The 26,824-nt window shown below is 45.1% G+C and overlaps 6 protein-coding genes across 6 annotated transcripts; 3 read left to right on the top strand and 3 right to left on the bottom strand.

Annotated features, from left to right (window-relative positions):
- Window positions 1-140: 140 nt before the first annotated feature.
- Window positions 141-3,444, bottom strand: ATNIH1004_009430 (uncharacterized protein; the record flags this gene model as incomplete). The annotated part of the gene is made up of 5 exons (XM_033574022.1): window positions 141-787; window positions 838-1,508; window positions 1,534-2,008; window positions 2,053-2,791; window positions 3,118-3,444. The coding sequence occupies 5 exons, from the start codon at window positions 3,442-3,444 to the stop codon at window positions 141-143; spliced, it is 2,859 nt and encodes a 952-aa protein (XP_033424574.1).
- A 423-nt stretch (window positions 3,445-3,867) lies between these two features.
- ATNIH1004_009429 (uncharacterized protein) lies at window positions 3,868-4,982 on the bottom strand (the record flags this gene model as incomplete). The annotated part of the gene is made up of 5 exons (XM_033574021.1): window positions 3,868-4,077; window positions 4,164-4,401; window positions 4,458-4,681; window positions 4,730-4,863; window positions 4,955-4,982. 5 exons carry the CDS (start codon window positions 4,980-4,982, stop codon window positions 3,868-3,870), a joined length of 834 nt encoding a protein of 277 aa, XP_033424573.1.
- A 1,204-nt stretch (window positions 4,983-6,186) lies between these two features.
- ATNIH1004_009428 (uncharacterized protein) lies at window positions 6,187-8,801 on the top strand (the record flags this gene model as incomplete). The annotated part of the gene is made up of 9 exons (XM_033574020.1): window positions 6,187-6,327; window positions 6,621-6,791; window positions 6,840-6,923; window positions 7,256-7,647; window positions 7,701-7,728; window positions 8,031-8,222; window positions 8,277-8,344; window positions 8,402-8,540; window positions 8,598-8,801. 9 exons carry the CDS (start codon window positions 6,187-6,189, stop codon window positions 8,799-8,801), a joined length of 1,419 nt encoding a protein of 472 aa, XP_033424572.1.
- A 6,205-nt stretch (window positions 8,802-15,006) lies between these two features.
- Window positions 15,007-15,390, top strand: ATNIH1004_009427 (uncharacterized protein; the record flags this gene model as incomplete). Its single annotated transcript, XM_033574019.1, has 2 exons — window positions 15,007-15,287; window positions 15,384-15,390. The coding sequence occupies 2 exons, from the start codon at window positions 15,007-15,009 to the stop codon at window positions 15,388-15,390; spliced, it is 288 nt and encodes a 95-aa protein (XP_033424571.1).
- A 2,842-nt stretch (window positions 15,391-18,232) lies between these two features.
- On the bottom strand, window positions 18,233-19,791 carry ATNIH1004_009426 (uncharacterized protein; the record flags this gene model as incomplete). The annotated part of the gene is made up of 7 exons (XM_033574018.1): window positions 18,233-18,289; window positions 18,342-18,749; window positions 18,804-18,989; window positions 19,050-19,294; window positions 19,347-19,419; window positions 19,485-19,603; window positions 19,665-19,791. 7 exons carry the CDS (start codon window positions 19,789-19,791, stop codon window positions 18,233-18,235), a joined length of 1,215 nt encoding a protein of 404 aa, XP_033424570.1.
- Window positions 19,792-20,499: 708 nt separating this feature from the next.
- On the top strand, window positions 20,500-23,110 carry ATNIH1004_009425 (uncharacterized protein; the record flags this gene model as incomplete). The annotated part of the gene is made up of 12 exons (XM_033574017.1): window positions 20,500-20,601; window positions 20,669-20,782; window positions 20,833-21,128; window positions 21,210-21,340; window positions 21,406-21,551; window positions 21,605-21,735; window positions 21,801-21,918; window positions 21,980-22,097; window positions 22,158-22,422; window positions 22,478-22,532; window positions 22,587-22,903; window positions 23,050-23,110. The coding sequence occupies 12 exons, from the start codon at window positions 20,500-20,502 to the stop codon at window positions 23,108-23,110; spliced, it is 1,854 nt and encodes a 617-aa protein (XP_033424569.1).
- Window positions 23,111-26,824: the final 3,714 nt, after the last annotated feature.

The following is a 26,824-nucleotide window of genomic DNA, read 5'->3' as shown; positions in this document are numbered from 1 at the left end:
CTTGTGCTGGCAACTAGATTAACCCATGCCTTGGCTTTATCGCTTTTGGGCCCACGGCAAAAGTATAACTCGTGTTCGTTCGTTCCCGTCCTGCAATGGTGCAGATATAGCACTTTTTCTGCCATGGTGCTATCTCGTGTTCAATGGTTTCCTTTGTCCAACCACTGCCGTGCATCTTGCACCTGGCATTGAATACAGGGCGCTGCATGGCGCTGGTCTTGCACCCGTTGGCGCTGGCGTTTGGCGATACTAACAGTGGGCGTGGGATTGGGCGTGGGATTGGCCGTGGTATTGGGGGCGATATTTTGCGTGCTCTGCGGTATAACATGCGATATTACTTGAGTTTTAAATAATTCTGTACTGTCATGGGATTGGGACCGGCGTGTGGGATTTGGCGCGATATTCTGCGTGCTCTGCGGTATAATATGCGATAATGGAAATAATTCGCCACTACCATGGGAATGGGGACTGCCCGTAGCGCTAATCTCGCGTGGTGGGCTTGTCGTGCTGGCGAGATCGTCCATGCGGGTGTCCGGGGAATATCTGTCCGGGGACATGCAAACCGACTCCTGCGCGAGCCAATCGGCGTCACAGCCATCACATAGTGCCTCCGTGGAATTAATATCCTGACAGTATCGGCGCGTATAGCCATTCACTGTTTCGTCCATGTACGCGTCTAATACAAACCGTCGACATCCCACCCCGGCGCCACCCCGAGTACTCGTCCACAACTCGCGATCCGCCACGGCCTCTGGCGTCTCCGGCTGGGCTCGTCCCAGCCCTCGGGCTGGATAATAATCGCCTCGCTGCGCTGGCCATCCCGTCCGGCTCGCCCACTTTCCTGCCCGTACTCCAACAACGACCGCGGTGTTCCAATGTGGATAATACTGCGAATATCGGGGATATCCACACCCATGCCCAATGCACTGGTGGCGGTAATTACTCGCGCCTCGCCCCGGGTAAATCGCTGTAATATAGATGGCTTGTTAACCTGCTTGCTGTAGTACGCCTCGCACGCTAACTCGCGTGCAATCTCCACTACCTGACGGACCACATGGCCGTATACCACCACCTTGCCATCCTTGGCGAGCAGGATTCGCTCGCGGATAAACGCGAGCACCGGCTCGCTGGTAAACCACTGCATGGAACGCCGACCCAGCTCCGGCCGCCACACGCGATACGCCACGTTGGGACGGCTTGTCCGGTCCCGAAATATATGGACTTGCTCGCGGGAATACTCCATGCGCCGGAATAACTTCGCCTCCAACCGCGGCGGCAACGTGGCAGTTAATAACACCATCTGGGTTCGCGCGTGGTTCAACCGCCCCAGCTGTCGCAACTCGGGTCGGAAATCCCTTTGGTTGTTTAATATCACATGGCATTCGTCGATCACGATCCGGTCCAACCGGCGTGTTTGCTGCAACCGGTTAATAAATGTTTGAAAATCCTCCTGCACCGCGGATTCCGGTGTGACCAGTACGATTGTCGCTTCGTCCGGTGGCCGTCGACTATCCCATTCAATGCAGGATATACCCAACTCGCGACAGCGCCGCACCATATCGTTCCGCAATGATATTAATAGCACGACCACAATGGTAGTACCACTGGGCTCGGCGAATGCAGGTAACATAAACAACATGCTTTTTCCCTCCGGTGCGCATAATGGCGACGACCGGGCTCTGGCCGTCCTGAATGGCGCGCAACGCCGGTGCCTGGACGCCCCGGAACTGGATATCCTCCTGCCCGGTCATGTGCTGCAACGTGGTGCGCATATCTGCGATATTTAGCCGGTGACGTCGGACGACTCGGCCCTCCTCGGCTTCGTCCTCCCATGGTGATCTCTTGCGCTTCCCCAACGGGCTGGGCTCCGCGGCGGATGCAAACCCCAAAACCGGTGCCAATCGGTGCTGGAGAGCCGAAACATTGCGCGGCGATGTGCCGTGGTCCCGGGCTGCTCTATAATACCACGGCCATACACTCCACCCGCCAATTGGGATGAATGCGCCGCCTGCAAGTCTGTAATATGGCCTAACCACTGCTCCTCGTCCATACCCTCCTCGGTGTCGGCGTTTAGCACGGCCTGTGCCAAGTCTCTCTCCTCCTGCATGTTGCTGGCAAACGCGGCGGTGGCTCGCAAAAATCGTCGGCTAATCCCAATGGCGATATCGCGATACCACTGGATATTAATAGCCTGCTTTAACCGGGTCTTGGTTTCGCGCTTTAACACCTCCCGGAACCGCTCGGAGGTCCATTTGCGCCGGGTACCGGGGTCGGGTCCCCATAAAAACGCATCCTCGCGGATCTGCGCTGCGTGCGTGCCCTGCGCCGTGGTGCCCTGCGTTGCGTGTGTGGCATGCGCCGTGGTGCTTTGCGCTGTGGTAGTGCCCTGTGCTGCATGTATTCCCTGCATGCCCTGCGCTGCGTGCGTGCCCTGCGCTGTGGTGCCCTGCGCCGTGGTGGTGCTTTGCACTGTGTTGGTGCCCTGCGTTGCGTTCGTGCCCTGCGCTGTGGTGCCCTGCGCCGTGGTGGTGCTTTGCGCCGTGGCGGTGCCCTGCGTTGCGTGCGTGCCATGCGCCGTGGTGCTCTGCGCCGTGGTGGTGCTTTTGCGCCGTGGCGGTGCCCTGCGTTGCGTGCGTGCCATGCGCCGTGGTGCTCTGCGTTGCATGTATTCCCTGCATGCCGTGCGCTGCGTGCGTGCCCTGCGCCGTGGTGCCCTGCGTTGCGTGTGTGGCATGCGCCGTGGTGCTTTGCGCGCTGTGGTGGAGCTTTGCGCTGTGGTGGTGCCCCAGTGCTGCATGTATTCCCCAGCATGCCGTGCGCTGCGTGCGTGCCCTGCGCCGTGGTGCCCTGCGTTGCGTGCGTGCCCTGCGCCATGGTGCCCTGCGCCGTGGTGGTGCTTTGCACCGTGGTGGTGCCCTGCGTTGCGTGCGTGCCCTGCGCTGTGGTGCCCTGCGCCGTGGTGGTGCTTTGCGCTGTGGTGGTGCCCTGCGTTGCGTCCATGCCCTGCGCTGTGGTGCTCTGCGCTGCGGTGCCCTGCATCTCCTTCGCATGCCATGCGCTTAGTTGCTGCACAAATGGCAATACTAACCATAAATACCACACAATTAATTCACCCACCTCCCGTGGCACAAATCGATGAATAATCTTTATATCGTTACTCGCGTAAAACCCCTTGTGGTACGCTGTCACCAACGCCACTATCCCGTCCTCGATATAGATATTGCGCTGTCGATTCGCCACGGTATTCACATGTTGAATACTTAATAACTCGGGTGCGCGAGCCGGCTGGCCGGATACCACATAAACAATTACTGCTAATTTCTCCTTAAATCGCGCCACGCGCTCCAGATACTGCGCCACCTTCGGCATGTGCAGCCGTCGGGCTTGGCGCCGGATAGTAAACTTCTTCTGCATGGCCGGCTCGGCCCGCAACCGGCCGATCATCCACATGGGCCCCACCGGCCATTGCGTGCGCTGATCCCGCAAAAATTCTATCCAACCGTGGCCTGCGTGGGGTCGTCGTAGATCGCGTGCCATGGAATACTAGGAATATCCTCCCGCGCTGTCACGCACAGTATGTCGCACAATATCTGGCGTGTGGCCCCGACCAATCCATGGACAAATCCGCGGAAATCGCCCATGGTAAATGTAATATGCTTGTATCCGAGCTTGTCGCCATGGTTCCATGTAATGTGCCCGGGTGCTGTGGTATTATAATAGATCTTTAGCCCGTACGTGCGCCAATCCTGCAATGTTTATATCAGGCTATGGGTGCCACGCACTATAAACCGCTGCACCATCCACTCCACGTGCTCCTGGAATGTTTTCCCGCGATTCTGCCGGCGGATATTCACTATCGGTTGGGGATTACTGCTGGTAATGGGCGATGTGGGGGCAACGATGGGATCCTCCTGTTAACTGTAATATCCCTCGTCCGAATAAAATATCCTCCAGCTTGTCGTCGGCGCTGGCAAGCACCCACTGCACGCAGTTACTCTTCTTCTGCCACACCGCGATAATCTCCTCGGGATTCGGATCCAACCAAAGCGCTTTCTGGACGATTATAAAGCGCGCCACCTTGATCACGCGCGATAAGATCGGGGATAACTCTCCGGGCCCTGCCATCGGTCCCGGCCCTATCCCAACACGGCCATGGCACATACAAGCACGCTCTCGTACTCATGGCTACGCTGCTTTTGGTTTAGCAACTCGATGCAGAACTCCAAACACGCGCCTTCGATCGGGGTCATGCGCCACGCTGCGTTGTCCTGCGGCTCGCCGGGAATATCCCGGTGGGTAGTGGCGAGGTGCCATAACTGCCGCCATTTCTTGCGCTGCCGTGCTGTCATGCCGTACGGGGACTCGTCCATGCGTGTGGCGCCTGGGTACGCGCGATAAACACTAATATTTGCTGCCATGGCTGCATATGCTTAACCACGCTCTCGGTATCTATATACACCTGCAACGGTCGATATGGCGTTTGACCCTTTTCGGATCGGATCGCTTCAACGCAGATTGCCTGGCCGCTGTGCTGGACCACGCGCTGGCTCTTGCGCACAACCTGCTCCATGGCGGCCCAAATGTGGCGCACGCCCTGCTCCACGGGATCCGTGGGCTCTTCCTCGGGCGGCGCCACGCTGTCGGCCAGATCCTTTGGTGCGATTCCTTCTAAATACTCGGACTACCGGGTCATGCGCAGCCATGGGTTGGCGTCGGTAATATTGGATACCTGAATTGTACTCTGCGTGGACTGCGCCTTCTTCCACGCATTCTTTAGCTCCTGGACAGCAACCTGAATATTATCTGTTGGGATCGCCGGTTCGTCGTTCTTATTTGGATTGCGGATGTGAATATAATGCGATCCTTTGCGCGATGGGAATATCTACTGGCATGTCACAGATATATATAATTACTGCAGCTCAGCCTCTGCCTACACCCGTTGTTCACGGCTTACCCGACCACCACGGGGATATTGGGACCATCTCACGCCGGCATAATAAGCCATCGGGATACGTGGGTAATCCTGGTAATAGCTAATCTAATCGGTGGGGGACTTTAATTCTATCAGGAAGCTAATAATCAAGTACTTTAAAAGTGGTTAATAAGCAGTTGGAAAGTTATTAGTAGAGTTGCATTCGGTGCGGATTCGGGCGGCCGGAGGGGGGTCAGCGACCGCCCGCTGCGGATTGCGGTTCCAATATACAGAATCCGCAACCGCTGCGGTTTGGTGCGGATTCGGTGCGGTTTATAGTGGGGAATCCGCAGCTTTACTACATACGGTAAGCTTAGCGAGCTTACAAATTATACTAATCCAACCATGGTTAGATTCGGTGCGGTTGGTACAATCCGCACCGCATCCGCAGAACCATATCCTTAGTAATCATAAATTGAGCTGAAAATCATCATATTTTATATAATAAATAACTTTGAATTAACAAATCTATAGAATAAGAGCCGTAGATAAATAGTCTAAGCTACAAAAATTAGCAATTTTCTACGTGGTTGGAGAGAAAAAGGAATTCAGCGTATTACAGGCAAAAATACACTATATATATATATATATCTGTGACGGTAGCTCCAAATATTCGTGGACATCGTAAGAAATTGCTTATCTAAGAAGAAAAAGCACTTGAGGAGAAAAAATAAGCTATATAACTATTTAATCTAGCTATGGTTAGATTAGATTAAGCTGGATACATTCACATATCTCTTATAGTAATTGAAGTACTGTCCCATTCGGTCGATTGCAATGGGTATAAAAGATGTGTCAATTGTGATTAACTAATACGGGTAGATAATATTATATAATCCCATCCAGCCAATCACAGTAGTTAACTATTTAACAATATCGACAACAACATCATATATAATCAATTCACTAGGAGAAGTATTCACTATTGATAAATACTATACAATTTAGTATGATTCGAAGCACAAGAATTAAGCGGAATTCTCCAGCTAAATCCTGGCTATATAAAGTGCCCCCAATCCAACCATAGCCAGATTAAACTATCCTTTCTCTTTATTCATGTTTTTCAAAAAAGACTCGTTTTTTAAAATCCCACGACTGTCGAGAAATTTTCCCACATCTGTATTCTTGCCCCTTTCAGGGGCCCCATTATCAAGCACTGCAAAGAATATTGATGTCCAATCTAACCACGGTTAGATTGAGAGTACGTTTTCAACATGCCACCTAAAGCTGCAAGGCTAGCGCCCAAGAAGCCCCCTACCCCCTCCAAGAATAGCAAAGAAAAAGTGGAAACTATTCACGACGACACCCTTTTTGATAATTTGGAGGAAGCCTATCGAATAACATTAATTATTGATGTGCGCCAACTTGACCTTAAATAGCCAGAGGAGATTTACAATAGATCTATTAATCGATCACTGATCAACAAGCTTAAAGATAGCTTTAGGCTTGGTATTCGTCGATGGTTAAATAAGGATCGGCTGAAGGGCACTATCAAGGATAAGGAAACTTTTCAAGCGATCTTTTAGCGTCTTTTAGAAGAAACGAATCTTGATAATAAGGCTCTTATAAACAAACTTATTATCGCGGAAACAAGCGGGTAAGTGAATCCAACCATAGCTAGATTAAAGTAATATTGACAATTATATAGAACCAACTAATTGAGATATGCAAGTGGCCCTCGGATGTTAACACAATTGTTCTAAGAAACAGGCAACATCGAGTACAGGCCCTCATAGGATTGCTTGAGGAGCAGGCCAAGAACGCCGCCTTTGGAGTGAAGGATCTTAATAATAGGCCAATTCGTGCCCCCAAGGATTCAGTAAATTAGTCTAGCCATTGGTAAATTGCTACGCTAATTAAAGTGCAGGATTATCAATGGGCTATTAATGTCTATGAGCAAGGGGCTCTGAATCTCGATCTTCTTCAAAGTTTGTGTGCCAACAAAAGTGTTGTGCGTAAGACGAATTCAGAAGGATTCAATTTATTTTAGATTATTCACAGTTTTGATCAACTACCCACAGATGAACAGCAGCAAGTTCTAGCGAAGGGTGCCTTAGCGCAATGGTTAAACAATGTTTTTGGTGTTTAGCTTAAATATGTTGCACGGATTCACGCTGTTCTCCGTCACGATGATTTTCGGAAGATGGTTTTTCGGTACTGCTCCACTAGATATAGAGAAAATATGTTCTCTTGGTCCCTTGCTAATAAAATAGTTACATCAAAGCTGGATTAGGTAAGTGCTCCACCACACCATTATTTCGCATATAATTTAACCATGGTTAGATTTGGTTGGGCGAGTTTGAGAGATTTTTTAAGTTCTGCCAGCGCATCTTTGATAACACTGTGATAAATGTCTCCTACGATGATTGGAAAAAGATTATTAACCTGCCTCGTGGCTACCCTGATCTTATTCTACGCATTCTTTTCTTCCCTGAGCGAAATGACTACTGGGTTAATGGAAAGAAACGAAAAACACAATATCCATTACCCCCCGAGTATGAGAAGGTGAGAGAACTTCCAAAGTTACTCAAGCCAATTCAGATTGCTAGTAGCGGAAATTCGGAATCAACATTTAAGAATCGGCGCCCTGAGTTTCTTGAAGAGTTAAATAACACGGAGTATATTTTTGTTTATACGAGTCTCCGCGAGAATAGGGATCTCCCTATCCCCACTTGGTAAGTATTATAATCTAACCATGGTTAGATTAAGATACTAACTATATCCGTAGGCATGAGTGGTATCTCTTGGAAAAAAAGGTAGGCTTAAAGGTTAAATCGTTGTTACGTCATATTATGGTGTGGGTCGACCCTGAATAGAAGTATCCAGCGCAAGCCTCCAATACTCTCAAAGATTTCTCTTGGAAAAGAACATTGTTAGATAAAGTGTTTATGAAACATTCTACAGATTTAGAAGAAGCGGATAAGAAAACCGACGTTTTCTTAAAAGTGTTATAGGAAGAGGTGATAACCGAGTTACTCTGGCAGGATCAGGCCGCTCAAAACTTAGTAAGATTTTAATTATAATAATAATTAAAATAGTCAACTAACATACTATCTAGTTAGAAGTCCCTCCCTGTCTTACTACTGGATTTAACTTAATCCGTGGTAAAGATGAGCATGACGAGAACATTAATATATATCTTGAACGATTCAGAAAACAGCACTGGGCGCGTATTGTCACTGTGTTAACTAACGCAGCAGGTGAAGTTCTTAAGGGGGCTATAGCAAAATTTAATAATCCTGAGACATTGGTCAGTTAAATCTAACCATGGTTAGATTGGTTAAGGAGCTAATAATTTTTATAGCACGCAATGTACACCCCTTATCTCCCATGGAGAGAAATCACTTGCAATGCGAACTTTGCAGATAATCAGTATCTGCATAAATGTCCCGCCCTTTGAAATACTAACACAAAGGATCACTTACGCAGTGAGGCGAGTATCTTTGGCGCTTTGTTCCAGTACCGCGAGTTAAAGTCTATTATGTTACTTACGTTAGAATGGGGACTGTTTTACGTTGGCCCTGGTAAAAAGGGTGGGGAGAAGATCCGCTTTCTGATTTATAATAAGGTGGGTCTCTATTTTACTTTAATCTAACTAACCATGGTTAAATTAACTACTGTATAGCAAGACTACCACAAGGCGAAACTACAGCTTAAAGAATGTGCATTGGTCTTGCAGAATAATAGATGGCCAATTGATGTTGATAATTGGAATAAGGACTTGTCTAAGTTTACACTGAAATGTGATGTTCCAGTGGCTGAGAACAAGCCTTATAAAGCTGGATTTTTAAGTGCAGAGCCTCCTCTATACGTTTCTAAAGAGGATTAGATGTTTGCACAGATTAAAGCCCTCTCTAAGAGTATAGCAAAGAATACCTTGCGCAAGCCTACCAATCTGCGTAAGAGAAAGAGAAATGAGCCTACTAATAAGGATGGTGGGTCTTACTTTAACTATGGTTGGATTATCTGACTAATATATTGTAGTCGAACCCTTTTATATCCCCAACAAATTGCGACGGAAGGATGGCACATTTCTTACTCCTAATTAAATAGCTGAATTCAAGAACAAGCTCACAGAACTGGGTCAGAGAATTCTTAAAGAGGGAAAATATCGACCTAATAAAGCTCAGTATACTGAGTATATGGGTATTTTTGCCGAATTCCAGGTTGCGGGTCCCTTTGATCCCCAGTGGATAAGATATAAAGAAGATAATAGCGAGGAGACTTCGAAGGATGAAGAAGTTTGTAAAGAAATAGATAGTTAATAGGATACTGGAGAGGGTGGCGTGACACAGGATAATGGTGATTAGGGTGCAATAAACAGTGCCGAAAATACCAAAGAAAGCGAGAATAATAGAGAATAGTGGAGATAGATTATTAAATCTAGCCATGGTTAGATTTGTAGTTTTGTAATAGTTTTTTTTTAGTTCTAACTCACAGAGAATTAACAAAGTCTTTTTATAATCCTCTTCCTTTTTTTTATAAACTTGAGAATTTTTTCCATACTAATTCAAGGTCTGTTGTGGTCTTTTAATAAATTTTATCTACGATGTCTTTTATTTTACCATCAGATCCAATTAGCTTGGATAATAATAATTCTCCAGGACCAACATCGCTTCTTCATCGCTCTTCTTTAGTCTCGAATAGTATAGATCAACGTTTAACCTCCGCCGAGGATTTAATTCCCTCGGAGCTACAGGTCCTCACTCGCCCCAATGGTCAACAAAAAACAGTTAAATTACCTGTTCCTACCGATGCAACTGCCAGTCACTCATTTACTTTACTTCGTGATATATTTGATAAGTGGTGGATCTCTACTAAGGGGGGGAAGAGGTATCAAGGACGAGGTAACTGGGCAGGAAATAAGCAGTCGAGTGCGTGGGATTGCTTTGATGAGGTTGCATTGGCATCTAATAGAGAACCTCGAATCCGATGCAAGTATTGCAAAACGTTATTAGCACATCCAAGCTTTGATAGAAAAGGAACAACCACCATGAAGAATCATCCAAATAGTAAAAGATGTGGATATGCACTTAGTGGCAAAAAAGGTGTGAAGTGTTTAATAAAGGATTTTATAGAGAAAGGAAAGGTATAGATGGCCCTTTTTATAATCTAACCATGGTTAGATTGCTTATCATGTTTATTATTCTAGGTTAATGAATATGACCCTGCCTAATTTCGTGATTAAATACTTTAATTTATTATTGCGTGCCGACTCCCTTTTCGCACTGTTGAACATGTTCAGTTTAAACGAATGATAAAGATAATTCTAGGATTATCTTCGATTACCCTTCCAAATCGAAATAGCCTTAAAGAACATTTAATAATCCTCTCTTTTTATTCACATCAAGAATTACTATCTTTACTACCTTCGGAAGGAAAGATCTCAATCGCCTTAGACTGTTGGACTAGTCCTGATCAGAAACCTTTTATGGCTATTACTGGTTACTTTATCTCAGCAGACTTTCGATATCATGAGATTCTTCTTGGGTTTCCACCTATTCCGGGAGAACATAGTGGAGTGAATCTTTCAGCTATTATACTAAATATTTTATAGAAATATAATCTCGCTCATCGAATTCTAGGCATTATGACTAATAATGCTAGTAATAATAAAACAATGTTTTTATTTCTTACTCAGGAGTTAGCGGAGACACTTAATACAGACACATTTTTTCGAGATTATACCATTGATCCTAAGTTCTATTAACTTCTTGAATCTTAATATTATTTTCCTTGTCTTGCTTATGTTATCCAATTATCAGTTCATGCATTTTTGCAGAAGCTTAAGATTCAACCTAAGAATGACGAAGTGTCCAATTCTTGGGATGATAATAACTCTATAATTAATAAATCTGGCTTGCTTAAAACATTAGAGAAGGTATAGTAATCTAACCATGGTTAGATTAAAGATCTACGCTAATATTAATCTTAGATTCGGCGGATATCTCGATATATTAATGCAAGCCCTCAACGACGTGAACGATTTCGCAAGCTTCAAGAAATTAAAGTAGGAGCGGGTAAGACTCTTCTACTTCTCCTTAACTGTAATACTTAATAAAATTTAACGTTTCTTATGTTACGTCGTGCCTATAAGTTAAGAGTCTTTATTAATCGCTTTATTCAACTTAAGTCGTCAGAAGTTATTTCTTTACTGGCTCTTAGAATGCATGAATGGCGACATATTAAGTATCTTATTTATCTTCTTCAGGAATTCTGGATATATACAACCTGTTTATTAGAACATCGAGGAGCTACCATTCATCTCGTTCTCAATGTCTATAACCAGCTATTTAATTATATTAAGGACTCGATGTCACTATTACGCAATAAACATCGACGATAGAAGAGATATCTTTACTCGGGATTAGAGGCTGCCCATAAGAAGCTACGCGAATATTATAAAAAGACTTATGGCTCTTATAGCATGATCTATGCAATCGCATCCATTCTTAACCCTCGTTATAAATTATCATTATTTAATGAGGGTTCGTGGTCTGGGGGGGAGTAAAATTGGGTGCAAGAGTATCAGCACACTCTACGAAAAATCTTTTTATATTATTAGACCAAATATCCTTCAATAACACCCTCCGATCCATCATCTACTCCATTAGATGGTCTTGAAAAGGCCTTTTTTTACTCTCGTAAACGTCGATCATCTCCCTCTACTGCCGACCAACCCTCTTAGAATAAATTATTTACCTATCTTAATAAGCGTATGTTTCCTACCCTTAAATTTTAATAGTAAACTAACCATGGTTAGATTACAGCTGTTCACCCTAATAATCAAGGTTTTAATATTCTTGACTTTTGGCGTGCTAATACTTCTTGTTTTCCAATCTTATCACACATTGCTAGAGATTTCTTAGCCATACCTGTAAGTGGGGTTGGCGTAGAAAATCTTTTTAGTAGTGCTCGGGATATCTGTCATTATTGTCGTGGACGACTAGCTCCCGAAACGATTGAAGCTATTATTACTCAGATGTGTACTAATCGATTTATGATTAATTATAAATTTTAGATTTTCTTGGACGAACTCTCCAGTGAGCCATCTACTGAAGAGATTGACTCTAATAAGAATAATTTTCCAAACGACTGGTATATTAGTGAGGAAGAGGATCCTTCAGCAGCCGATGCAGATTCAGATGAGGATTCTCCAGAATTGCCTACTATTCCAGCCTTACCACGCCCAACACCCTTATCGTCTACAGCTGATGATTCTTGTCCACGACGACAACAGCGTATACTCCCCTGGTATTTTAGCTCTTAATAATGGAAAGTAGACCTTATATAGATAAATATACTTATTTTCAAATGGTAAATTATTATTTATGTATTTGTGGCCAATCTAACCATGGTTAGATTAATATCATAACCTTTAAAGTAATAGTCTTGCAACACAACAAATTTTTAAAATTGTAATGTGCGTTATTTAAACAGTAATACTATGTATCGGATTTTTCGGATTTGCGGATTCGGTTGAAACCGCACCTCAGAATCCGTTCGGATCCCCGCGGATTCTGCGGTTCCTGCCTTTAGAAACCGCAACCGCATGAGGATTCTCCCTTTAGGGACCGAATCCGCACCGCTGTGGGCGGTGCGGATTCGGCGGCGGTTTTTGCGGTTCCTCCGTGCAACTCTACTTACAGGGGTATATAATGCAGTTGTTTGGAGGAATAATAGGATAGAAGGCAAATAAGCAAGATACTATAATAACTTTAACTACTAAAGCAGAGCTCCTAGCACTGTCCCAAGCAGCTAAAGAAGGGATGTTTATTAGCAGGCTGCTTAAAAAGCTAAAGATTTAACTAGATTAACACCAACATATTTAAATACTATGTAATAATCGTCAAACGATCCGGCTCGTCCATGAAGATATTAATCGCTTGCAGATGAAGCTTCGACATGTTGATATCCATAATCACTGGCTCAGGCAGGAAGCTCTTTAAGGAAGAATTCAAATTGGCTACACGCCTACAGACAAGATGTTGGCAGATGGCCTTACCAAAGTACTTCCAAAGCAGAAATTAACACATTCGTGAACCAACCAGGCCTCCGAGATAGATCAGATTCAAGCTGAATAACTTTAGAAAGATTAAAAGGGGAAAGCTTTGAATCTGAGGGGGTGTGTCAAATAAGTTGGTGGTAATAGTGATGTAAACAAGGTTATAAAAGAGGGGTAAAAACAAACTCCCCTACACCTAGCAGAAGAAGCAACCTAATGATCCATAATAATAATCACAAAAATAATCATATGTTGATTAATATAATCAAGAAACCATCTAAAGCAATCATTTAAGCACCTTTTCAAGAATAGTGTCTACTTTCCTATTCGGTATTAGCCGAATATCGGATATAATCAATATACTAATCATGTGGCAGGCGAGGAGAAAGGAAACACGAGGGCTGAGGGCCCGAGTAGGCTGAGAGGCTCTAGCCCCTTACATGCTTGATGTTATATTGCTGTCAATATCATCTTTATGTCGCTTCAGAAATCGCCCCGGCCAGTGGTTTGCCGGCTTCTTTCCTGTAATATCCTTTGCAAAATTCCGTAGCATTTCATGTAAGATATAAAGGCCTCGATCTGTTAATTCATTGATATATTTAATAAGAGCTTTGGCCTGCTGGTTGTTGAGTAGTTGCTGGTCCTTATATTGCTGCTTCCTTGACTGTGTGACGACCTGGCCTTGGACATCGCGCTTAGGTTAGCGCGGTGACGCAATGTTTATATGGTTTGCACGTAGTCCGTATTGGGACAAGGAAGGGCTGAGGGCACAGGGCTAGGGCTGGGAAGCTTCCCACCATATCCTCGCTCGCCATGACAACGACCTTCTACCTTCTTCCTTTCTTCCCCATCTTTAGTATTCTTGATATACGACTCAATATGATTTTATCTATCTGATTTGCCTGCCGTCACAGACTGCTGTTTTCCTTGATGATGTCTGTTTACTCTGTTAGGAGCGCTCGGAAGCGCGATAGCTAGACCCTTAGCTAAGATGCTTAGTCAGGTGCGAAGTGTTTATATTCGCACCCGCGGGCCTGAATTCTTGAAGGCCAGCGATTAGTCCTGCAATATGCGTGGTCCTATCTTCTCTCCCATATAGACACTCCCTTTCGCACCGTAGCGCCCCATTCAGCTCGTTAGCGACCCCCACGCATAACAATGTCTTCGCAGTGTATGTCGGTTAACATTAAACTCTTTCGCAACTTTAGTATAATTGATCGTTTCTACAGGTTCCAACGAATTGATTGCTTCTATTGCCGCTTCAATTGGATCCATATTTGTTGATATATGAGGTGTTGAAAACATGAAGTCTAAAAGTCGGTGAGTATGAGCAATCGGGCGGCAGGCGGGAACGGGCGGCAGATGGGCGGCAACGTTAAGGCTATTCCCAAGTAGGAAGAAAGCGGTGAACGTGGGCTAGCCAATAAAATGCTCAAATAAAAATTACCGCTAAAAAGTTAGCGCCTTGTCAGGCAAGGGGATACTGCACAATAACTGCGTATTTAAACTGCCATCTATATAGTCTACTTACATTACCAGAGAGTGATACCTATCCGAAACGATGACATCATATTGTGGACTAGGTTGCAATACATTGATAGGATGAGCTAATTCAAAAGCAGGACGGGGCCATTCTGGACTACCTGAGGGTAGCGGGGTACGACCTATCCTTGCAAATCCCCATCTTTCAGGTGGATGACTAGCCAGTTGTATCTCCAATCCACTTCTAAAGAGTATGAGTCAGTTATTACCAAATAGGGACTGCTGCATGTCAAGAACGGAGACTTGAACAAGGCGAGTTAGTGATTAAAATGCCTCACTAGAGGATTGATAGCTACTAAGGGAACATAGCTCACAGCTATCCGCTTCTAGAGGAAATATAAAACCTGATAAGCTCTACGCTCCTAGCAAGTGAGAAGCTGAAGTCATCATCATATTATACCATACCTTACTTATCATTACTCAACTATTTCCCCAGCGCGCAAGACACGTTCAATTTTCTTTTTTGTCTATTCATTACAAAGCCACAATGGTCGATCCCACAAAACTGAGAGAATGCGCCATAACGGCTTTTCAAAGGGGTAGAATCGCAGAGTGTCCACATATCGGGTACGGAGGGAATTACGACGAAGAAGATTTCTTCGGGATTGTCCGCAATGTGGATGAAAAATATGGCAATAATATTGCACAGTACTTGAATGAATGCATCGACCGGGATCAAGGCAGATTCAACAATGACCGGGTCTACCACTTTGCAGCTTTGGCAGTTGCTGCGGCCAGGGGCTACTTTACTGGTGAAAACCAAGGTTGGTGAGATGCTACCTGAGGTAAGTAACTTCTATATTATACCTTTATAGTATTCCTACCCGGTGGTATTACTGGAACTGAGGTTCATGTAGATAGTAGTGGCTAAATACTGTTGACCTAAGCGTATCCCGGAATTCTCAAGTGCAGCTCTTTACCGGTGGATTCTCCTCGGATTCTAGCAGGATTTCGTGGATTTACTAGTTTATCCGAAATCCGCGATCCCCAGGATAAATCGGCTATATTGATATTAGATAGCAAATCAGACCTTTATACATTCGTTCTCAATTGTATGCTATTTTACTTGGCGATACGAACTAAGGCGTAACCCTGTGTTTCTTTCTGTCTGCGGGGGATGGATCCACATGTCTGTCCCACCACGGGATCTCGGTAATTCCATTCATCTGGACCCCCTTGCTACATGGGCATGCGGCATTTACTTGTTCAGACTTCAGCTCGCCACTTCTGGTTGGCGGAGAACATGCGGGAAAGGCAGCTATGTGCAGAGTGGGCCGGGGCTTGAGCGTAGGTTTAGCTAGCACAGCCCGGGTTTCTAGACTTGTTAGGCCCGGCCCAGGAAACCCGGCCCAATCCGGCCCAACCCGCCAAGAAATGGGCTGGGCTGTCCAATGTAATAGCCCGGCATGGGCCGGGTTACAGCCAATCCGTTAAAGCCTGAGTCTACCCACTCACACAGAACAGATTGCACGCGCACGCTACTGTAAAAGCCAGAAGATAAAAAGAACAGCTTTATATAATAGAGATAAAATGAAAGATAATAGATCACAAACCTATTCTACTATACCACTCTTTACTCGCTCTAGCCCTCCGATGATACAGCTACAAAATAAGCTTAAATAGTAAATACCTAGATTATACTGACTTTTTTCTAACAGAAACTACGTAGACTCCTCCAAATTATTATTCGGACATAACAAAGTTAGGCTTAGGCGGGCGGGGCTTGGGCAGGGTCGGGCCGCTACTAGGGAGTAAGGGAAGAGGCACGAGAGGCCCCCAATCCTTGTAAATTCAGCTCTGTTTCAATGTCTGTCCTCAGGCTCAGATGAAGAAGTGCATATTGTAGAATATGCTCAGCCCAATTCAAGGCCACCAGGTTACATTGTCCCCACTGGAACTGATGAAATGGCCCGTTGTCTTCTGGGGGAATTTCGATATGGCCCCGAGCTACCGAGTACCTTTTTCGGCCACAGACTAAGGAGAAAAAGGCTTTGACAGCTGGGATTGCTCAGCCACACGAGGCTCTTGGCATGTGACCAGAACCGCCAAAGTTCATACCACTATATAAAATAATGCCAAGGAATTATCGTAATTTATCGATTATCGATCCCTCCGCAAGGTGGGATGCAAATGAGCTCTGGGATTGAAGGGTGCTGTGCTACATGATCCTAAATTGGCTTATGTATTTCAGTTCGTGTAGAGTTGAATAGCTCTCCAATCAGATGCAGCACTTGGGTAAACTGAGGAGTGCAATCAAACTGTCTCACTTTCAGTCTTAGGTCGACCTATTTGGGCAGCAATGCACTAGGACGGCTCATCAACGCTGGTGTCTGTGGTTTTCAGTATTCCATGCCTCCAACTGCAGCAGAGCGGGGCTTGAGGCCATGTGTGTACAATGGGTTTCCTAATCCGGCAACGTACAGCATTTCGAGACATTGGAGATGATGACCTTGGTATTGGCTATGGTGGAGATTGATACTTGTTGTGGAACTCAGGGGAAATGGGGCGTAGGGAGCTATTCTATCAGCTACAGGCCAACTAGCCTAACTAGGAAGTAGATGTCATTCAGTGGAAACACCAGGAATCGTAGTATCTCAACCAACTGAGCCTACTAAGCGGTTCCCTATATTCTCATTGAGGTGTTCCACTATCTAAAGGATTCAGGGGTTGAATCGGTCGTCAGATACTCCGCACCGCCAAGTCGGGCGGATTATGGTGTTTTCGTAACAATACTTGACATAACAATAAGATACATGTCAAATAATATGGCCGTGGGTGGACCAGAATCATGTGACTAGAACAGGGTGTTCGCGAGTTACAATTCTCTTCAATTCAGGAGCTCGGGCGAGCTGACTATCTAGGTGGGTGACTAAGTGAGGCCACGTGACCATACCGAATATGGTAGGTCCCTAACACAGGGAAAAAACCCCCCACGGAGCACACAACAAAATAATGATCAAGAGAATCCCAAACGCTTTATACGTGCCAGGCATGAAAGAGACCCTGCTTTCAATGCAAGCTTTATATGCAGACGGCATCTGGAACGAGCATACCAAGAAGGGATACCGATTCTTCCGCAAGCGAGGCAAAGAGAATATTATTGCTAGACTGCGGCAAAACCGCGGTTTTGCCGCAGTCTAGCTCGTATTAATAATATTGTAAACAAAACAAGAAAAGAAAGCACAATTAGATTATCATAATGGTGTACGGTAGTACACGAATAGAAACCAAATAAGCTGTCACATCACTGAAATATGTATACCTTTATTACTGTCGACATAAAGATTATGTTGTTACTTGGTATGTGTTCTGATAGAGGTAGTCTATTTCAAGCGTTTTCATTCCATATTCGATTTGCATTGATATTCTGATACAGTACTTTTAATAAGAGCTTGTGCTCTAGCGTGTTGGGTGAGAGAATAAAAAGATGTTCCAATTACTAAATCGACGGGCGCGAGGAGTTAATCTCTCGCTTCCTAGATAGCTTCATATTCTCACCCATACAGATACCCATATTCATTCTTTCATATTCTGCTATTTCCATGTCTATCTTCTGCATGCCTTCTTGAGCCATGTTCTCTCAATTAAAACTCTTATGTTAGACACAGAATCAGTTGACATGACTTCGCACAACTATATAGCTAATGGAGCTGCACAAATTTGACGTCTAGTCTTTCATTTAATAGCACCGAGAGCTCCGTATCGACATAGCTTTACGAGGTCGAGTACATACGAACATCCGTGTGGAACTTGTCAGCCAATTTTTTGATCTGGCCAGGGTATGTTAGTATACAAAAATACAAATAAGGTGCCAAGACTTACCTCCTTGTATTTTATGGCAGCTTCTTCCACTCCGCCTCTGATAAGGATACCCCTTAAAATACCCTCTCTACCAATGTTTTCATTCGTTTCAGTCAACTTATCCTTGACGTGTCCCAATTCTAGAACCTGGTCATCGAAGGTCTTCCCCAGCATACCCATGCCCTTAATAGCATCGTCCATCTTCTGAACCAGAATTGGGAGGTGAGAGTCGAGCGCGGCAATAGAGCACCGACATGAAGCGACCTTGGCTTTAGCTGACTTACTATCTTCCCACTCTTTCAAGAGCTTGACCCATTCCTTCCCTTCCTTGATAATATCAGCAGAATACTGAAGGGCTCCTGCGGGTCCTGAAAGCACCGTGAGGGCGTTACTCCAGAATTTCCACTTTTTAGGATCCATGTTCTCTTTCTAATCAAAATATTAGGCAGGTTCAGATGGTTTTGATGCTTCTTCAATACTCACGAATTCCTTTTCAGCCTTTTCCTGGTCATCCTTCTTCTTTGTCACTTTGGCTTCTAACTCGCCCAACTCACCATCCATAAATTCCAGTACAGAATTATACGACTTGCCCTCCCACATCACCTTGCCAGAGTAAGTGCTGTTCAGAGCTTTTACTAGCCCTTTGTTGGTATCCGTCTCGCTTTTGAACTGACACGCCCTATGTTAGCATGGCCTTTACACATCAGCAAAGATGGTTTCTTTACATACATCCGTCAACTTCGTTTTAATAGCTGTAGCCTTTGCGCTATTTGCCTTGGCTTCTTTAATCATCTTATCGAGGTCATATTCTGCCAGCTTCTTGGCCCTCTGGAATTCCTTGTCTTTCTCGGATCCCTCTGCTTCGTACTTTTCATCTCCAAGGATATCAAGTTGCTCCTTTAAACCTGTGCGCTTTCCCTCAATAGCGTCGATCGCATTGTTGCAGTAACCGATAATGATAGTAGGGTACGAAACTATCCCAGTCAGCATCTCCCAGAGGCGGGAGGGGAAACTGCTACAGCAGACCCAGCTCATCCAGAGATGACTTTTTGAACTTAGCGCATGACTTTGACACGGATGTGAGAGCTGCCTTCGTGTCCTGCAAAAGTAAAAGAGGCAATTAGTGGATATGGTCTCAATTCTATGTACTGGTCGGTTGCATACATCGTAGAGACCCGGCTTCGGTTTGTGAATTAGGTCGTATGCACTTTTGGCAAGCTTCTTCTCAAACTCCTTATCCTCTGCGGGATAAGTGGTGCCAGCAGTGACATACGCCTGGATAGCTGCAGAATGAGGGTGTTAGTGATGGACCATACCTGCCAGGTACATATTCTCGAAACGTACCATTTATAGGCTCAATCTTTTGAGATAATCTGGCACCATTACCAAACTTGCCATCGACTACGAAGGCTTTCGGGCCTTCGACAAAGGCTTTCTCAATAGCCTTTCCGGTCTCTGGAGTGAATCCCATAATGAACGATGAGGGGTAAGATAGTGCTATAGAAAACTAATAATAAATAGATATAATGGAGCAGATAGGCGAAGAGAATTTATCAAGAATTCTGAACCTTTTAAGTACTTTGAAATGGAAAATCTTTAATCACTGCCTCTCACTTTGGCAGGGATTAATCATCACTTCTGAATATCCACCAGATCCTTGTTTATCCATACCTGAACTAGACGAGCTGAATCCTCCTCTCCTGCCAACTGTCAATACCTAACACATATGAGCTGGGTACTACCCAGTGTCTCAAGCAAAAGTGCCACATGTACCATCATTATTAGCTGAGAATGCCCATCCAACATGACCATCCACGTACACTTCACACTGCAGGAAATAATGCAAGCCCATTTCAGCTGAGCCAAGAATGTATGCGAAGGGATATACGGAAGAGCATTTCCTAATTTAACAACAACTGCATGAACAATTAACGAGAGCGGGCGGGGTCAGATGATGATTCAACGATCAGCGCAGAATCGGACCATCAGCTGGACACGCGGTGTGAAGACTGCATAAGCTTCATGCATTGCAGTTACAACAGTTCATCACTTTTCAGCTACACCATAATTGCCCCACTGTGATGAATCCTCTGGATCATACCTAGAAGATAATAATTTCCAAATGCCCCCACGAGGTAACGGAAGAATTATCAGTCTTGACAATTTTCCACCTCACATCATGACCCAGATCCAATATATCGCCGTTGACACTCCCAAGGGGAACAGGCCACTGGTCTCGGTGAAGGTTTCCGATCTGGGCGCGAATCCTACTTTGACCAATGTCAGGAGTAAATGTCTAGTGTTGGTCCATAGCATGCACCATTGACAACTCTAAATTTTCAAGAAAGAGAGTCACTTATCAATGGGATAGGCCCACCACGCATGCTTTCAGTGCCAACGAGAGCAACCCAATTTCCGACGAGACAACTCTAGAGGAATACATTTCTCTTACTTCTAGCTTTGTAGGTGCCCTTCATTTCCTATCCTAGGCAAAGACTAACTGAAGTTACAGAATGGTGTCAAGAAAACCGACACTTCCACAGCCGGGGAAGATAGTAATAACTCTGCTAACACTTCCAACTCCCAAGGCATCCAGACCATTCGCATCAAGCTGGTCTCTCTTTCCCCGGTGAAGGCAGAGAAAGAGGAAAAGACTAAGGAAAACCTTGCTCAGTCGACTGTGGGGAAAGACCTTAAGGACTTGCTGAAATCATTTCGAAAGCCCGTCGAAGCTGGTGAACTGAGTAACACAGCTGCGCTGTTGGGCAATCTCGCTTCACTGCAAGAAAGCTATATCACCAAAGCGAAGTAAGTGAAAACCACCACATAACATGTACATAATTGGATTTGTGTGTCTTAGTAGCAAGCTAACTGGGTACTCTGTTCCAGCACCAAAGCCTACATCGACGCTGCTGATCTGACTGAGACACAGTGGGAAAATATTCTGTTTAACAATCGATTGCTGCATGGATACTATTACAATGACGAAAACGGTATTTTGATAAAGGCCCCCAAGAGAGGTATTTCCCCCTTCATCTTTTCATCTTCCCTTCTAGTTACTTAGCTAATATAACTTATCGACTAGCTTTTGCCATCAAACGTCCCGTCGCGACACCCGACCCAACACGGGGGCTGGTGGGCAGCGATATTCCAGCAAACAACAAACTCGAGGAAAGAAAAGCGATACCACCGAAAACCGAAACAGAGGCACCTGGAGTCCGGGAATATTTGGTACATTGTAACTCGTGCGTTTTGCTTTATCTATCGAACTGATTGTGAGATAGAACACGCTCCCTGGAATCCCCTTGTTTCACGTGCATGATGACTCGAGCATCACCGTTGTTGAGGCCCAGACAGCCTTCCAAAAGAAAATGGCCGATCAGGGCTTTAATTCAGCCGCCATCGAGGCTAATCTGTGAGTACTAAACACTTTTGTCGTCCGCTCATCATCCCAGTTGATATAATAATGCTTTTCTCCAGGTCCGGTAACGTCTTTAGCGGTTTGTTGTCTGCATCTGGGTCATGGCAGGATGAAAAGTCCCATGCTACGGTGAACAGAGACGTGGGCAAGCAAACCTCTCTGCACGTCGCCTACAAGGTACATATATATCCGAGATTGACTGGATTGCATGTGTTCGAATTCTGGCTGAGAAAAGTAGTTCCCCCGTGTGGCTGTAGACCTAAGCCCCGAGTACCTCCAATTGTCAGATGAATGTTGGAACGACATCCTGCAGATAACTGATCTGGACGGGGTCGATAGGTTCGAGAAGCAGTACGGTAAGCACTAATTTAGCGATTCAAACTTCTCATCCGACTGACCAAGCGTCTTGCACAAAGGAAATGCCTTCCCAACCCAGGTCATGCTCGGGGGTTTTCTACACAGCTCCCGGTTTGTTGATGCCCAAAGCACTGATCACCTAGAAAAGATCAAGGCAGAGACGAAAACCGCAGCGGGCATCAGCTTTGCATCGCCCAAGCTGAGCCTTGGTGTCAATTATGCCAAGGCCAATGGCAATGAAGATGAAAAGTCATCCGGTGCAGCCTACCAGAATGCAAACCTGGCCTGGGAGGCGCGTGGTGGCGATACCACCTTGTGTTCCAAGTGAGATATATATGTTGCTCAAATATATTTTATAATATTTGCTAAACCTTTGCAGCCCGCCGGAATGGGCAAATACTGTCAAGGACTATCGCAACTGGAGAATCACCGAGGTCAGTTAGCAATCACTTCGTGCATATAGGATGGCCTGCTAATATGGCCCTCAGCAATCCCACATGCTCAGCCTGAAGAAAGTGATAAGCCAAATTGATTATCTCATTTATCAAAGGCTCGAGTATCCTTCAAATGCGCTACCAACCACCACTCCAAAAGGCCAAACAGACGCTTTGATTAGGGCTTTCGCGAAACTCTTGAGGGTGCCCAATGACCCAAAGCTGAAAAGCCTTGCTGGATTCTTTTCAAGGGACGATAGTCTCAACGATTTCAATACATGGTTAAAGCAGCATGGTCGGGAGAAACTGCTTTTAGGTGAAGATCGCACATGGGATAAGTTGAATCCTGACCAAAAAATATTCTATGGGTGGTATGCTGTTGAAAAGAAGGGTTTCCCTAACCCCAGTCCAACGCGAAAACCATGAGATATCTACCCCTTGCTAGCCTCGATCCTCTTCCTTTCCTGTTAGGAGCGCTCGGAAGCGCGACAGCTAGATCCTTAGCTAAGATGCTTAGTCAGGTGCGAAGTGTTTATATTCGCACCCGCAGGCCTGAACTCCTGAAGGCCAGTGATTAGTTCTGCAATATACGTGGTCCTATCTTCTCTCCCATATAGACACTTCCTTTCGCACCGTAGCGCCCCATTCAGCTCGTTACCAACCCCGACACATAACATTTCCTCTCCATGCTTTAGTATTCTCGTTGCAGGCACCGAATAGAGTCGATTTGGTTTCATTTCCATCTCTGTTTCGTAGGTGATAACAGTGATAGGGGTATCCTGCATATCGCTTTAAGGCGAGGGTCGGGGTATGAATCCATCATCATCATCGGCTGTACAGCCAGTTATCTACTGGGTTTGTTCTATACTGTAATGCCTTGCCACCGTGGCGAGCCGAGTCTTTCACAGAAATTGAGGTCGAGTCAGACTGGAAGACAGCGAGAGAACGTGCTGAGACTGTTAGAGCCACATCCAACCTAATTGTCTACTCGGATGCCTCGGGGCGTGAAGGTTACCTGGGAGCCGCCGTTATAGCACTCAATGACAATCTCGGGATTATAGAATCGCAACAGGTCCAGGTAGGACTGATGGACCGATGGTCAGTCTATGTAGCAGAGTTAATAGTCATTTTTTGCGCTATCAGCTCGGTATTTAAATCGCCATAGCTACCCTAGAGCAGATGACGAACAACAACAGAAATCCTTGTGACAGCAAATCCGCCTTGCAAGCAATCCAAAACCCAGGAAACAAATCAGGCAACAAATTATCCATGCTATCCTCCATGCAGCGGCAGAGGTTCAAGCCCGGGGTATTGTACTCCGCCTGCAATGGCTACCAGGGCACTGTGATAATATAGGGAAGAGCAGCAGATCCTGGCTAAAATACTGCACACCCGGGCAAAACACACCCCTTCCGTACCCTGCTTACAAGGAAGAAGGATTCCATCCGAACAAGATCCTCGCTCAGTGGGAGCAAGAATGGACGTCTACAGCTAAGGGTAGTTACCTACAGAGAATCGACAACGCTTTACCAGCCACCTACACTAAAAGACTATATAAAAACCTACCAAGGAACCGCGCATACCTGCTAATGCAACTACAAACAGGCTACAGTTAGTTGTCCACCTACACCAAAGCTTATCGATTTCATAACAACAATCACTGCGCGTGCGGCGCGCAAGAAACAGTTATATATATACTAGTGGACTGCCCTAAATTAAGGGAATTACGAAGGGAGTTAAGGAGAGAAGTTAGGGTCGCATTTAATTGCATGTTAAGTTTGCTAGGAGGCTTAAAAAAGGTAAGAAAGGTAAACCAGACACCGTCTTACAGGCCCGGACTGTCAAGGCTGTCTTAGACTTCGCAGAGGTGTTACAGCGGTTCCGAAGTCGCGCGCCACGAGGGCAGCCTAACAATGGGAGCGGCAATTAGGCCACGACAGGCCTTGACGAGGCCCTAAGTTTGTTTTCAGGAAGTCGTGCACTCTACATGTACATATAGAGATATATATAGTTGAGGTAGCCTACATATCGCTTTGGCGAGAGGTCAGGGTAAATGAAATCCATCCATCCATCCATAGTGTAATGCCTGTATGTTGGCTCTATGATTTAGTTGGATTTAAAAGTTTCCTAGCATATTGGCAGGTACTGATCTGCGACTCATAACTGTGACGGTGCACATGGTCTGTTTGCATTGTTTGTATCTAGTTTTATTTATAGGGAAGGCAAAATGTAATTTCAAAAATTGAAATTTCATGAAATCTGGCCTCCTGAAATGAAATCAAAATCTGTGAAATTGAAATTGAAATTAAGCTAATCCAAAATAGGCAATATTAAAGGTCATGTGCTTTGTTACCAGAAGCTCCGATCCTCTGCTGTTGAGTAGGTTGTTGATAATGGTCCGCCACCCCATGAGACCATTCAGACTGACGCTTTACTCCGCTACCAGTACCACTACTTATTTCAATACCATGGATTTCGCCCGTTCTGATAGAAGCTGAAGGCCTGGGACATGTTAAAAGGGGATTTGGTACAGATTTTGTCTCAGTATGCGAATTCGAAAGCTGGGGGGACTTGAGGCTGAATTTAACACGGAATTCAGTCTTGAATTTAATGCAGAAACAAGTGCCGGGTTTGTTGCAGTTGAAGCTGAATTTAATGCAGAACTTAATACTGCAATAAGTGCTGGATTCGACGCTGGTTCTGGTGCTGGATTTGGTACTGGGTTCGGCACAGGGTCCGGTGGAATATCCTCCTCAGAGTCTGAAGTATCAAGCACCTCTAATAGATAGTCCTGCACCTGCTTACGCTGCAGTATTCTTTCTATCTCCTGATCTTCCTCCTCAAGAAGCATCTCTTGGGTAACGGTAGGTGGCGAGTCTGCACGAAATTGTCGTTTGTTAATCTGTATATAAAGTAGCTTCTCAACTCGGTGAGATTCAAGCCGATTCCGTATCTTTGTATGCTGCAGATTCATCTGTGAAAATAGCTCTCTCAGCTGCAGCAGAATTAGCAACAGTATTACACAGACGGCGAGCAAAAGGAGCAAGAGTAGGAGCAAATTCTGCCTAAATTAATATAGGTAAGTATCTTGCTTAATAGCATATAGCTTTAACTTACTGCCTCAAGCCAAAAGAGAGCTGGTGTTCTTGCTTCCCAACAAGAGGAATTATAAAAAGCACCTGTTCTTTGCCGGAATGCCAGAAATTCATGCCATGCAGTAGATCTTCCATCTTCGCTTTGAAGTGGTCGTAAAGCACCTTCAATATGGCGTCGTGCGCTCTCATCAAGTTTGCCAGGAACTCTTGCTGGATCAAGATGATACGCTACCCAGTGAAGTGGCTCTAGTTGACGTAGCATTCGAGTCTGCCAACCAGTGCCATCTAGATAAGAATAAAAATCATCTTTAAAGGATGTCTGAGCAGCAAGCGTCCGCAGAGTCTCATGGAGGGTTAACCACCGCTGCGTTACCTCCATGATTGATGAATTTTGGGCCTCAGATTCCTTCTGAGCAATATGCAGAGGCTTAAGGATTTTTATTAACTCCTTTAGCTCCCACCAAAAGGCATGAGATTTAGTTGTTCTAATCACCTCTTTCCCTTTTATGGTAGAAGCAGCAGGAGTAATAAGAGCCCACTCACAAACTGCTTCCTGGCAATCATAAAGAGAAAGTAAGCATGCCATATTGAGTACCCCATCGGGTAATAACTGCTGCAATTAAAGCCTTTCGATGGCCCCATTTCTCAATCTGCTTTGCTTGCAGCCTTGCATATTCAAGAGGAGATTGGTGAAAGAACACCACAACTTCAAGAGCTGATTTAAAACCCCTTTTACTTTAGGGATCTTAGAAGCATTAGGATCAAGAATATCCTTCATAATCAGCTGTAGACCATGAGAGTCACAGGGAATCATAAAGGCATGCTTAAGCTCTGGTTTCTCTGACAAAATTTGCCATACTGCCTTCATAACACAGCAGGTATCCGTTGAAATGGAATTAATCCTCTTCCAGTCAACAACTTTATCAAGCTCCAAGAGAATATTATGGAGCCTTTCCAAAATCCATTCACTAATTGTAGCAGCATCAAGCGTCTTATCTTCCATGTCATGTAGATGAAGAAACCATGATTTTGTGGGTGTTGTAATAGTCATAGCAATAACCCGTTGAGAACGTATATTTGTTGTCTCATCTACAGAGATATTTAGAAACTGACTTCTCTGTAGCTCCTTCCGAACTTTCCCTTGTATCTCGATATATGATTCCTCCAGTAAGTCATCAGCGATTCGATGGCGGGATG

Source organism: Aspergillus tanneri (genome assembly GCF_003426965.1).
Source record: "Aspergillus tanneri strain NIH1004 chromosome Unknown AapTan_6_pilon_pilon_pilon, whole genome shotgun sequence".
NCBI classification, from domain to species: Eukaryota; Fungi; Ascomycota; class Eurotiomycetes; order Eurotiales; family Aspergillaceae; genus Aspergillus; species Aspergillus tanneri.
Note: the sequence above shows the minus strand (reverse complement) of the source record. Positions and strands in the feature narration are given on the sequence as shown.